Source organism: Trachemys scripta, chromosome 4, assembly GCF_013100865.1.
Source record: "Trachemys scripta elegans isolate TJP31775 chromosome 4, CAS_Tse_1.0, whole genome shotgun sequence".
NCBI lineage: Eukaryota > Metazoa > Chordata > Testudines > Emydidae > Trachemys > Trachemys scripta.
Genome location: NC_048301.1, coordinates 104,894,643 through 104,908,176, shown reverse-complemented (window position 1 = coordinate 104,908,176; position 13,534 = coordinate 104,894,643). Strand labels below are relative to the sequence as shown.

The following is a 13,534-nucleotide window of genomic DNA, read 5'->3' as shown; positions in this document are numbered from 1 at the left end:
TATGTTGCAGAATTACTCTCAAGGAAATGTAGATTAATTAGCAATAAGTCTCAAAACCTGATTTTCATAGGCACAGTACCAAGAAGTTCAGCTATTTCACCAACCCCTTGGCTCTGCAAAGTGTCCTAAGAAGAAGCTGATAAGATGTACAGCACTTCCTGCCCCTGGAACCCCTTGAGAACAGCCCCTCCCATTCAGCATGGCTAATCCTGGCTGGATCTAGAAACTGCAAAGATGCATGGAGATGTGAAACGACAGGGAACTCAGATTCTATATGTTGGTCTTTATTTTATCCTGAACCAGTTCAACTATCCCTCTTCTTCTGGACTAAGCAAGCAGGGGGTATTAGAGGAAGCATTCTGGAAGGCACTTTTATTCTGTAACTGGTGACTGCAGGGGTTCTTGCACCTTCCTCAGACTCAACTAATCCTGACTATTGAATTCTGGATTAGAAGGGCCAGTGGTCTGATGCATCTAAATTAGGAATTGCTATACTGTAACTGATTTTCTGCTTGGAGACTAATTGAAGCAGGCCCTTTCCTACAGACATATCAGCTTTCTGTTATCAAAGCACATTAGTATTTTTATTAACAAAAAAAAAGTGTTTGGATAGATTAGTGTAGCCCTATTTACAGATGGTATCTATGAACTATTATTCTGCAACCGGCACTAAAAAACATACTGCACTACAGTGTATAGTAATAAAATGTGAACATTTCAAGTAATTTATTTGGAATGGACACATTAATGCAAAAGCAACATTAAGACATCTGCTTAAAGACATTCATCAAAATAAATACAAATATAGATACCACAAATAATTTAAATTGGGTTTGTTTTGCACCAATGGGCGCTGAATATTCTTTGCATCTCAAATAGATAAGAGTAGTTTGCAAAGCTGTGCCACTTAGAAACTTCTTGAAGCTTCACCAGAAGTCCTTTTGAAAGAGTCTTTGGTTTTTAAAATGCATCTCAGGCGAAGCTCAGGGCTCTTTGCTCAGCAGCCTCAGACTTGGAGGAAACCCAACTGTTCCCAGCCACCTTCTTTGCTTTCCTTCATTGGTACCTTGACCCATTTCAGTCCAAGTCACTTGATCTGGTTTATCGTCCAGCAGTGCATTCTAAAAAGAGCAACAGAAAATAAGTCAGAAGTGGAACAATACAGCAGTATTCTTGTGGGGTAAGAGCCTAAGGGAGTTTGGCACTCATATTTAAAAATCCCAGCCTATATACAGAGTTCCTTAAAGAAGCCCCCATTAAGTGTCTGTCCACATTTCCTCAACTAAGTGGCACAATTATTAAATTGCTCTTGCTAGTTAGTAACCATGCCCAACATCACCCAGAGATCCCTGCTAGGTAACACTCACAAATGGGCAAAAAGCTCAGCCTCCAAAATGGAGCGCCAAGTCTACAACTCTTCAGCGTTCTCTGCTGGCCACAATGGCTTAAGGAGCAGCATTGGTGCCAGTCTAAAGGCTAGTATTACTTTCCAGTCAAAAGCTGCAGCATGTAAAGTCCATGCCCACTGCTTGAATTATGAGGGGAGGGGGTGATTAATGAAAGCCTGAAACAGGCAAACAGCCCACCCCGTGCTTTGAATAAGACAGAAGTGAGGTAGCCCCTTAAAGTAGTAAGAGGGCCTGGACCCTCAAAGCCCCTCCCCAATTCAAGCATTAAAACCCAAATCCGGTGCTGCTAAGTGCCTCGAACACATGATGGGAGAGTCTTCCCAGGGAGAACCAGCCAGTGTCAGACCCGCAGAAGGAGGTCCCCAGCCCAAGTGAGAGAGCAGAGGAAGGCAACATCCCAACAGCAGTTTGATTTTCATAAGAAGCCAAAGGGATATTGGTGCTTTCCGGGAATCATTAAATTGCACTGCCCAGCAGGGGCCGCTGTGGCGCCAAGTCCATTCAACCCCTCCAGTACGGGCCGGCTCTGCTAATTCAATCAGTGCATTTGCGTGCAGGCGCCAGGGCTACGGTTGTAGCCAATGCAAAAGTCGGGGGCGGGGGGGGGTTAAGCCTAAAGCCAAGAGGTGCCGGTTCAGTCCGAGTGCTACGGGCAGAGCCGGCCGATCCCAGGGAGATGTGGAGTCCCCGTGGGAGTCCCAGTGAAAAGGCAGCAAGAGCCACGTGCTCTCAGCCGCTGTTTAAAGCCCGGGAGCGGCGCCGGTCTGGAACTGGGGGGAGAAATGCCTCTCGCGACACTGAACAGACGCCGAGCGCGTTGCAAGCTCGCCTGCCTGGGATCTCTGGTCTCCCGCCGCTGGCCCTGTAGCCCGTGAAGCTCAATGGAGACGGGCTAAGGCGCAGCGCCGCAGCCCACGCGCGTCTTTTGCGAGCCCAGCGGAGCCTTGGGGGCGCGCTCGGCTCCCCTCGGCCCGCGCTGGCAGGGTGAGGGGCGCTCCCCGGGCCCCCCCGCGGCTCACCTTTCGCCGTACCTCCTCCCGGTCCTGCCGCCCCGCGGGCTGCTCAGGGCGCCCGGGCCAGGCGCCGCTCCGGGCTGCCCGCCGCCTGCTCCAGCTCCTGGCGGCTCTTGAAGTCCTGGATGGCCCGCTTGTTCTGGAAGTCGATGAGCGCCATGGTGATGGAGGCGTTCCAGCAGCTCTGGTCCGGGCAGCGGAAGTCGATCTCCTTGCGGTCCGTGGTGACGATGGTGAAGTAGATGTACTTGCCCGTGCGCTCCACGCAGTCCACCTTGAGGATGGAGTGGAAGCCCAGCTCCTTGCCCCGGGCGCGCTTGTGCCCGTCCGGGAAGAGACTCAGGCTGTCCTTGGTCAGCACCACCAGCTTCTTCTTCCAGAACTGGAAGAGGCTGTCGCTGCGCTTCTCCAGCTCGCCCTCCCGGATCACCTCGCCCGGCATCTTCATCCTCCGCCCCGGCTCCTTCTGCGGCGCGGCGGTGAACTCTGCAGCTGCTCCTGCGCCTTCTCCAGCTGCAATGGGCGAAGGGCGCTGGATGGGGAACAATTTATTGCGGTGAGTCAGCGCCTCGCTCTTCCGGTGCCCCTCCCTCCCCAGCCCTGCTGTCTCCCACCCCCGGCCTCCCCTGCCCGGCCCTGTCCCTCCCCGAGCCGCGCCTGAGTATCCGGTACCTCCTCCCCCACTGGCCCCGGGCTCCGCCTGCACCCCACCCCCTTCCAGCTCCAAGCCGGTTCATCTCACACCGTCTCTTGCATCCCCGCCCCCTCCCACTTCAGCCTCTTTCATGCCCCCCTCTCCTTTCCACCCCTGTTCCCTGCCTGGCCTCCATGAGTCCCCAGCCTGCCTCTCTACAGCTCTCCCTCTGCTCCACTCCCTTGCCTATCCCCCCATTCCTTCTGCTTGTGCCCTTCCCCCAACCTCCCATCTGTTTCCGGTCTCCCTCATTCCCCCCCCCCCCCCCGAGTTGCCAGTCCTCCAGGATAGTCCTGGAGTCTCTAGGAATTAAAGATTAATCTTTAATTCAAGATTGTAATGTGATGAAACCTCCAGGAATACATCCAACCACACCTGGCAACCGTCCCCAAGCCTCTTCTCTCTTCCTGTGTCTCTTCCCCCCTCCCCATCCCCTCTATCTACCTAGCCCCTCACCTGTCTCCTTTCTCTTCCTCTATTCCCCTTGCCTGCCCCCAAGCAGTGACACTGCTCAGGAATGCAGTTGCTGCCCAGCCCATAGCGTGACTCAGCCCCGCAGCGGCCTTTGGAACTTTCTCAAGGCTTCAAGCCACTTCCAGGCTGGGCTGAGCGCTCAGGCCGGATGCTGGGGGATGGGGAGGCCCCTTAACCCTAAAAGTCACCAGACCGGCTCTCTGTCCTGCTGGAAACCAGTGGGCTGAGGTTCCTGATTTTTGTCCTCTTGACAGCCAGGTATCTGGGACCCTCCCCAGCTCGCATGCCAGGAGAGACAAAAGGAGAACGGCCCTAGGCTACTTCTGCCTTTCCTGGCCATTAAATGTATGAACACCCCCAACCCCCTCATATGTCCAGGGCAGCCCTCCACTCACCTAACTAACCTATTTCCTCTCTCTGCATTTCTGAAGTGCCCATCACCATGCTATGTAGGCTTCCTCTATTAAGCTACATTAAAGAATGCAGGACACTTTTTCACATTGGAAGCTCTTATCTCCTACTACAGCACTTTGATCATTCAAGTCCTGGATCCTGTAATTCATCATACTGGAAAAGTCTGCTGAACTCTGAATGAAACTCTCCCAGTCTACCCACGCACAATGAATTGCAGGATGAAGGCTATAGATCAGCTTTTGTGCTGATAGTTTGGGAAGAGGTGTTTGTGTTTTTTCCCCCCCTGTTTCATGTGAAATTTGCTTTTGGAAGGTGTTTCTGAGGGCAAATTCAGTAGTTTTTAGAACAAATTGCATTTTAAACTATAAAAACAAACAATTTCTTTACAATTAGGAAGGTGAGTTAAGATGTAGTACCTAAATGATAGGGTGATGGGTGCATCAGAAATGCAGAGTAGAGGGGTCCAAAAAAAGGAAATGTTTTGTTTATTTTGACCCCCGCCCCCACCAAAAAAAAAATCGAATTGTCCGTTTCCTATTGAAATGTCCATCCTTTGGAAATTTTCCATCTTCTAGCAGGCAGAAGTTGGTAAAATACCTTGACCGTGAACAGTTGTGTAAATGCCAAGTATTAATTATATCATTACTTATTAAGATATTCTGAGAGACCTGATTAAAAGGGACATTGTCCAGGCTAAAATCTAGGGGTTAGATGGAGGCAGAAGGGAAGGGAGCAGTACTCTCCCACACACCACTTACAAAATATGCTGCACTCCTGTGAATGAGATGCTGCTTACAGTAGGTTTCAGAGTAGCAGCCGTGTTAATCTGTATCCGCAAAAAGAAATTTGTTAGTCTCTAAGGTGCCACAAGTACTCCTGTTCTTTTTGCTTACAGTAGAATATGCACAGGTTTGTATAATTTTTGGTGGTGCCCAGATGGGTCCAAGTCCTGCCCCCGCTCCCTCCACACACACATACCTGACTAAGGAGTCAGGGAGGGAGTTTGGGTGCAGGACAGGGTTCAGGCTCTAGGAGGGAGTTTGGGTGTGGGATCTGGGTGGGGGTTGGGATGCCGGAGGGAATGCGGGGGGCTGGTTCTGGGGGAGAGTTTGGGTGTGGGCTCTGGGCTGGAGCAGGGGGTTGGGACGTGGGAGAGGATGAGGGGTGTGATGCTTACTTTGAATGGCTCCCGAAAGCGACCCACACGCCCCTCTGGCAGCAGCTCCTAGGCAGGGGGTCTCCGCATGCCGCTGCCCACAGGCACCGCCCCTGCAGCTCCCATTGGCTGCGGTTCCCAGCCAATGGGAGCTGCAGAGTCGACGCTTGGGGCAGGGAGACACACACCCCCCCCCCAGGCCATAGGGTCATTCTGGCCGCTTCCGGGAGTGGCACGGAGCGAGGCTGGGCAGGAAGCTGCCTTAGCCCCACTGCGCTGCTGGCGGTGGCTCCCAGGCCCTTTTAAATCGCCTGGGGGCAGCAGTTGGGGACGGGAGATGCTCCGAGGGAGGCGCACGGGGGGCGGCAGGCAGGGCCGGGGGAGAGACCCAGCTACGAATGTTGATGGAGCTGGGCCCCTGGGTCCTGAATATTCCTGGAGCACAGGCACCACGGGCCCATATAACTCACGCCACTCCTGAATATGCAGATGTTCAAAATATGATTACTGCTGCTTGGTTCCACTGCACTCCTTGAACTGGGCTTTCCCGCGGTGGGATTGGAATGTACTCCACCCCGGAGCTCTGCTAGGCTCTTTGAGCTTGGATCCTTCTCAGCTGGGGAAACAAAATAAGTGGTGGTATAGCACCAAAAGGAGAAGTCACTAACAGTAAATTGTGCAGGTCTGTGATCTTCCCTCTTCTTTCTTAGGACTGGTTTAGGTACAGATTTTATACCAGTAGAACTATGTTGGTTAGGGGGTGTGATTGTTGATTTAAAAAAAAAAAAAGTTCTATCATTACCACTCCTCGTGCGGACATAGTTATATGAGATAGAGATGCCTGACACAGTACAGCTTATTCTCCTGCCTGTGTGGCTCTACGCAGTGGTTCTCAAACTTTTGTACTGGTGATCCCTTTCACATACCAAGCCTCTGACTGCGACCCCCCCCCCTTATAAATTAAAAACACTTTTTATATTCAACACCATTATAAATGCTGGAGTGCAACCCCTCCACCCCCCATGTAATAACCTCATGACCCCCTGAGGGGTCCCGACCCCCAGTTTGAAAACCCCTGCTCTACAGTATAGCGATAGCAGTATAAAGCACCTTTATACTGATATAACTGTCTGTGCTGCAAGGAGGGTGGGTTGCACCACTTTAGTGTAGTTAAACCAGTATACCTTTTGTATGCAGATAAACCCTTACATGAGAAATGAAATTTGTTAACAATGTGGAGAGTGAATTACCATCATTGGGGATGTGAGTTACCACCTCACTGAGATTCCTAGATTATAAAGTCAGAAAGGACCCTTGTGATTATCTAGTCCTACATAACACAGGCCAGGGCCTGCCTGAATTAATTCCTGGTTGAATTCCTCATACCTCAGAGCTAGTATTTCAGACTCTCTGCCAACATACCAGCTCTTTTGAGGTTTCTTTGCAACCCTAAAATCTAGAGATTTAGGTTTTTGTTTTTTGTTTGTTTGTTTTTTTAAATGAAAGCTAGCGATCTGGAGAAAAAGATGATAATAGATCCATTGATACAACATGGCTTATGGGCCTGTTGTGGCTGTTTCCAAGCCCTGGCTAAAATTTGACATGGCTAAACTTAAATGGCAGTAAAATATGTAACATTTTTTCTTTCATATTATATAAGCAGTAGGGAGAAGGATTGGAGGGTTTTACACAGCAGACTTTTCCCCCGCCCCCAGAAAAACAAACAAACAAAAAAACCCACCTAAAACATAGAACTTGGTTCAGTCATTGCAATAGGGAGTCAACATAATTTGTTCTGACTTCATGAACAGACCTGTTTATTTCTTTCCCACTACATTGGCCACCTTCATCACTTTATGTGGTACAAAAAAGTAGAGCAGGCAAGCACAACAGTGAGGAAGTGTGTATGTGCTACTAATGGAAAGCACAAGAAGTCTTAAACGGACCCAAGATCCTTATTCTCCTCTCACTCATTGGGACCAGTTATTCTAACAGATGGAACAAACATTTACACAAAAACCTAAGGCACAAATGGCAGTGTGTGAGTGATGACAAGTGATGCGTTAGCAATTGCAGTTCTGACTTTCCTCCGTTTGGCTGGTAGGTTTTTCATTTAGACACTTAGTGTTACTTTAGTGTTTGCTTATTTGTTTTCCTTAATGTAATATTTATTTAAATTCCTTAATTGTTAGTATTATTTATCCTAACTAACAGCTCCCTTCTCTTAACATTAATAGGACATCAAACGGCATGCCAGTAGTCCTCCATTACACAATAGGCTTTCATGGTCTTTGATCCATAATCTGTCATTTGATCAGTGACTGTTTTAAATTAAATGTAAAAGATTTTGCATATTAAAATAAAAGCATATAATGCACTGAATTAATGCTGTAGCTATCATATGAATGGGCCAATGTCAGACAATGTCTGGACCTGTTGCATTCCCCAAATCCTGCTGAAATCAAATCCGTTCTACATATAACTGGGATCTACTGCACACAATCTGTCACTGGCTGCATGTGACTGCTTACCAAAAGATTTTTCACAAAATACAAACATGCTTAGGTTTTGTTACCTGCTTCACCTTTACATTTTAAACAATGCCATAAACAGTAAATCAAAGTTAAGCATAGGATTTTCCATAGTGAGGGAATTTCCCATTTGGGGTGCTCAGCACCTCGAAGAGGCCCCAATTCAGGAAAGCACTTAAGCAAATGTGTTTACAGTTAAGCATGTGCTTAAGTTCCACTGAAGACAATGGGGTGTACCAAATATCACTGCTTCCCTGAAGTGGGGCCAGGATCAAGGTGAAAATTTGAAACGAGCACTTTATAGTTGCTTCAGATATGCGGTTTCAGAAATAATGTTTAATCAGTTATGCAGCCTGCACAGCTTTTCTTTCCACACATACCCTCTAGCTTTTTGAATGAGCTATATTTCTTTACATTTTTAGAGTAAATGCTTTCAGGGTTAGTTAAAAAAGTGAATGTGTCCTGTGTGACTTCTGGTTCCACAGAATACGGCAAAACTCTCATTGATTCAGTGGGGCCAGGATTTCACCTTAAGCATCCACTTGTTGCAGCTACCAAACCCTTTCCTATGCAAGTGAACTTCCCAAAGTGAATGCCAACTTCTTTTTGATGTCTGTAGTAAAATTCACTTCTGATGTTGTGCTGATCCCTGGCACAATGCGACTTCTAAGGCCTCTCAATAGAATAGCGGGAGTTAAATGGTGCTTGTGCTGTCCCTCTGCAGAGGGGTGAATTTCACCCCAGCGGTGCTGATTCTTCTACCTTTATTCAAGTGAGTAGTCCCTTACTACGCAAATAGTTCCACTGATTTTAAACATGAGTAAGGGCAGCACAATCAGACCCACAATAGGGAATACGTGTCCGCAGCATCCGCTGCACATCAATACATGTTTTAGCAGATATTCATTCTGTCCCTGAAATCAAATGTTACAGTGCTTCTGGCTTCAAAGGTGAAACGTCTTTCATAGCTGAAACAGCCAGAATACTCTTCTACTATAGACGATTCAGGAGGAAACAAAGTATGCGAGTTTATTGTTGTTCCTTTGTTTCAGTGTTGAGAATAATGCTCTAATACTAATTAACCTCTGTGCCACAATAGAAAACTATGTACTATGTAAACATAACTTAACTCATGCAGCAACACTAGTTATACAAGGCACTATAAAATGTCTAGGCTTCTGCCCAACAGGAGTTCATAGTCTACTTTGTAAAGCTACAGCACAGACTATTAAGGGGGATGGGTGCTGACTCCAAGTGGGAGGAGATCAAAGCTGGACAGCTGAGCACAAGGCAGTTTTAAGAATGGCTGTGAAGTTGGAGAGGGAATTAGCCTTGCACACAGGAAATGGGACATTGCTCCAGGAAGAGAAGAGCAGCCTGAAAAAGACATCAAGTCCGCAGTGGGAAAAGGAGCACCTGGGAGAAAGGTTCAAAGAACATCAGGCCTGCAGGAACGTACGTGTTTGCACACACCCTACTTCAGATTTCTAAAAATATAACTTGTACTTAGTTTTCAGTGAAACTCACTTCTGCCAGATGCACACTCAGTACTGCCTTTCTGTTTTCTTAATGGAGTTGTTTCCCATGGATTTGTCATTTTAAAAAGGCAGGGCCTCACCCAACTGGAAATGTGTATATATAATGATACATCTACAAGCAGCATGTTGTCATCTTGTTGGCATTGCTAAAATGAAAAGTGAACAATAGAAGCTGTTAGGACAGACATGACAGACACCTTAGTGAAAAAGAAGCTCTGTTCAATTTGTTCAAGGTTATTTGCCTCTTGCTTAACATTCAGAAGTCCAAGCATAGGACTAGAGTCAGTGTCTATCCCATCTCTTTGTGAATTTGCATAAGTCACTTAACTTCTCTGTGCCTCATTGTATGAAGTAGACAATAGTAAAATAATACTTCATTTAACTCACAAGGGTGTTGTGATGTATATAATTAGTTGTGTGAAGTGCATTCGACTAGAAATGATTTAGTAACAGGAACTTTACGCATTTTTAAATACATGAGTTTTGTGTCCGTGTAAGTGCTACTCTATACTTAAAACACTATGGCAGCACAGCTGCACCAATGTAGCCCTTCAGTGTAGACACTACCATTGCCGATGAGAGGGATTCTCCCGTCGACATCGATACTCACCTCCCTGAGAGGCAGTAGCTAGGTCGACAGAAGAATTCTTCCGTCGACCTAGCACTGGCTACACGTGGACTTAGGTTGGCTTAACTACACCATCGGGGTGTAGTTATGAGTGATTTAGTTATGCCAACTTAATTTTCTAGTGTAGACCAGGCCTCCGTGTGCTTGTTCAGTAGAAACGGTGCAGCACTAACCATAGCATGTTTTGGCTCAGAATCGACAGATCTGCTCAATAGAAAATATGCTAGGCCCTGATCTTGAAATGAGACTCCAGTGGGCTTATTCACAGTGCATAAAGTTACACACAAGTCTTTGCAGGACTGGGGTCCTAGTTTGCAATCAATGTAAATTACCATAACTCTTTTATTTTTATGTATTATTGTCATGTCAACTCACACAAACCTTTTAGGCAGAAGTAACAGGCACACATGAGAAGGCATATTGGAAATTATTGTTCCTAAAATATCAGTGTGTCTTTGGCATTGAAAAACGTTTCATAAAATGAGTATAAAAACTTCTATATTTTTTAAAAAAAGCACTCCTGCTGGCATGGACTCTATTAGAGCCATAACATTGTATAGTTTAACCCAGTCTGAATAAACCTTAATGATACATGCCTCAGCAAGAGCAACAGAGAACAAAACAATTTGAAAGAAAATAGGAAACAATAATCAATTATTTCAAAATAAATAACAGCCGTAACCCTGCTATGTGACTTTGCATTCACGTAACATTAATAGGTGTAGTACCTGTTTGGCGTAGATTTAAATGATTGGAAAATGGAAAAAAGTTATGCTAATTACTGTCATATATTTTAATAAGAGGTTAAAATATCAGGCGGTGTTAGCTTTTTTTTTTTTATAAAAAGGCTTTTGTTTATAACAACGTAATGTTAATTTAATTTTCAATGCTTGGGGTAGCAGATACAATGCATCTAGTTATTAACTGGTACAGAAATACAGTACAATCTGGATTTTTCCAAATGTCATGGGGGATTTGAAAAGATTTGGATAATTGAGGGTTTTGATAATTGAGGGAATTTTCATGTCAGAGGACATGACCCTATTTCGGATAACAGTAAGTTTGGGATAACTGCAGTTCAGATCATCACTGCTGGACTGGATACGGGAAATGCAAGGCTGCTTTTTGGCTGAGGAAAGAAGCCCATTGTTGCCCACTTTTCTATTCACATTCCGGGCCTGTAAACTTGATATGGGAATTTGTTTCTTTACAAGACTGAGCTGGATTTATTAGTCTTATCTTCAACCATCCATCCTATCAAGCCTCTATGTCTACAGTAGATAGATTCCTATAATGTAAGTCATAGACTTTAAGGTCAGAAGGGACCATTATGATCATCTGGTCTGACCCCCTGCATGCTGCAGGCCATAAAACCGTCCCTACCCCTTCCCTGGACTCTGCTGTTGAAGTCCCCAATCCTGTTTTAGGTGACTTCAATCGGCAGAAACCCTCCTGCTAGAGATCCCTGCCCTATGCTGCGGAGGAAGGCGAAAAACCTCCAGAGGCTCAGCCAATCTGCCCTGGAGGAAAATTCCTTCCCGACCCCAAATATGGCGATCAGTAAGACCCCGAGCATATAGGCAAGAGTCTCCAGCCTGACCCCGTCAGCCATTATACATCTTAAAACCAGACAGGTCCGTCGCCCCCACCGTTTCCCTCGGAAGGCCGTTCCAATATTTCACCCCTCTGACGGTCAGAAACCTTCGTCTAATTTCAAGCCTTAACCTCCCCACGGCCAGTTTATATCCAATCATATCCCCCCTCAGCCTTCGCTTTGTCAGACTAAACAACCCAAGTAAGTACACTAGTTGCCATTAAATAGACAGCATTAGCCACATTCAGCGTTATTCTGTATTCCAAGTATAGTGGAAAACTGCTATATTTTAGATACAGTGTCTGAGAACTCTTGGCAAATGTGATCTGAACTATAGCAGTTTGTCCCTATACTGCACTTAGATTAGGAAATATCTGTGGTAACAAGTAAGAAGCATGGTAACTGTTGGCAAAAGTTTACTTTTCAGCAGAAGGCATTGTGAAATATACAGACATTCATTCAATAATATGTAATTTTGTTTCCATGTGTGCTTTCCCTAGTTTAACACGTGCTTTTTAAAAAATAACTTCTCTGTTATCTCAGAAATTAAATAGTAAGTCACCATTGTCTTTGACCCTCACACATTTTAAGAATTTCCTGAAACTATCTTCTAAAGCAATTTTTGTTCTGCAGAACAGCAGGATTTAAAATAGTTGGTTATATACTGGGACCCAAACCATCTTCTACAGAAGTCAATGGGGAAAATCCTATTGACATACATGGGAGTGTAGTTTGGTATCAAGCTTTTACTGGGGTGAATTTGGTGTGAATACATTATTCATGAACGATGAAAGCAAAAGTGTGTTATGTAGCTCATCCCATACAACTGCCCATAAAAACTCCCCACTCTATCACGTATCTTATTTATTTAATGGATATTAGAGGAAAGGTATTTTTGTAATAGTTTTAGCGTTTTAAACACTTCTGTTGATACTCATTTTTGCATCCTTCTGCCTGCACAACCTGGTTGCCTTAGTTACCATGAGTTGCAGTAAGTAAAGCGAACCAGCTATACAGGTGGGGGGGTGGGAGGGGCAGGAAATAGCACAAAAAATAGATTTTTCTACTGACCGGAATGTAAGTTCAAGGCTGCTGTTTTGTAACCTGATAGATTTTAGCCCTAAGAGGCAGACCCTCAGCTGGTATACCTTGTCTATGGAGCTATAACAATTTACAACATCTGAGGATCTTCCCACAGGCTACATACCATTCAGCTATGATTCCCAACTCTCTAATGGGATACAGCATTGCATTGATTTGTAGGGATTTCTGGTCCACACCTCACTAAAAATACTTAGGCCAAGAACATCAAACTCAGTATTTAGCTACGGATTTTAATGGGAATTAGGCACCTAAATGCCTTCGAAGGTCTGGGCTTCAATGGCCCTGATTCTCCTTCCCATCCCAGGGGATACAAATAACCCCCACTGACTGCTCTAGAAGTTACTCATATTCCTCAGGGCCCTGCAGTTTCTACCAGGGTAACTTTTAATCCTTGCTTTCACCTAATCTTCTGCCTATTTAAGACAAAGTACCTGAATTTCCTCTCACATTAGTTTTTTACTTAGTGAAATACCATTGATTGCATTGGAGTTACTCCTGATTGTCATTGGTGTAAGTAAATGGAGAATCAGGCCCAGCTTTCCCCTCATCCCCATTATTTTTTTTTAAAGGGCAGTTGTGGGGGAGGCAGGAGGGAACTGCTCACGGGATTGGAATTACGGAAGTCTCATCTGAGTTAGGTTAGTGGGCACAGTGCAAGTGAGAAGGTTTAAGGTGCAAAGTGAATGCAGTTTATTCCCTGGTTTTCAGTTTATTCCATTCTTGCAGGAACAAAGATATTTATTCCCTGGTGCACGTGGCCAGTATAGCATAAATAAACTTGTGTGTGTGCACACCTCATCCAGTGCACTAGATGCCCCAATAACAAGCCACTCAGTACAGTCTTGAGTGAATAGGGTGACCAGACAGCAAGTGTGGAAAAATCAGGACAGGGGGTGGGGGGTAATAGGAGCCTATATAAGAAAAAGACACAAAAATCGGGACTGTCCCTATAAAATCGGGACATCTGGTCACCCTATGA

At 45.6% G+C, this 13,534-nt stretch overlaps 1 protein-coding gene and 1 long non-coding RNA gene across 3 annotated transcripts in view; one reads left to right on the top strand and one right to left on the bottom strand.

Moving 5' to 3' along the window:
* Positions 1 to 694: 694 nt before the first annotated feature.
* Positions 695 to 2,988, bottom strand: PHLDA2 (pleckstrin homology like domain family A member 2). 2 transcript variants are annotated; one of them, XM_034770261.1, is made up of 2 exons: positions 2,441 to 2,988; positions 695 to 1,121 (listed from the first exon to the last, which is right to left on the bottom strand). In XM_034770261.1, exon 1 carries the CDS (start codon positions 2,868 to 2,870, stop codon positions 2,472 to 2,474), a length of 399 nt encoding a protein of 132 aa, XP_034626152.1. In that variant the 5' UTR covers positions 2,871 to 2,988; the 3' UTR covers positions 695 to 1,121; positions 2,441 to 2,471. The 2 variants fall into 2 exon arrangements, with proteins under 2 accessions (XP_034626152.1, XP_034626151.1); XM_034770260.1 differs by having other exon boundaries at positions 2,429 to 2,984.
* LOC117877287 overlaps positions 2,897 to 13,534 on the top strand; it is a 37,454-nt gene continuing 26,816 nt past the window's right edge. The window contains exon 1 of the long non-coding RNA XR_004645670.1: positions 2,897 to 2,978. This is a non-coding gene — a long non-coding RNA (uncharacterized LOC117877287). The remainder of the gene's footprint in view (positions 2,979 to 13,534) is intronic.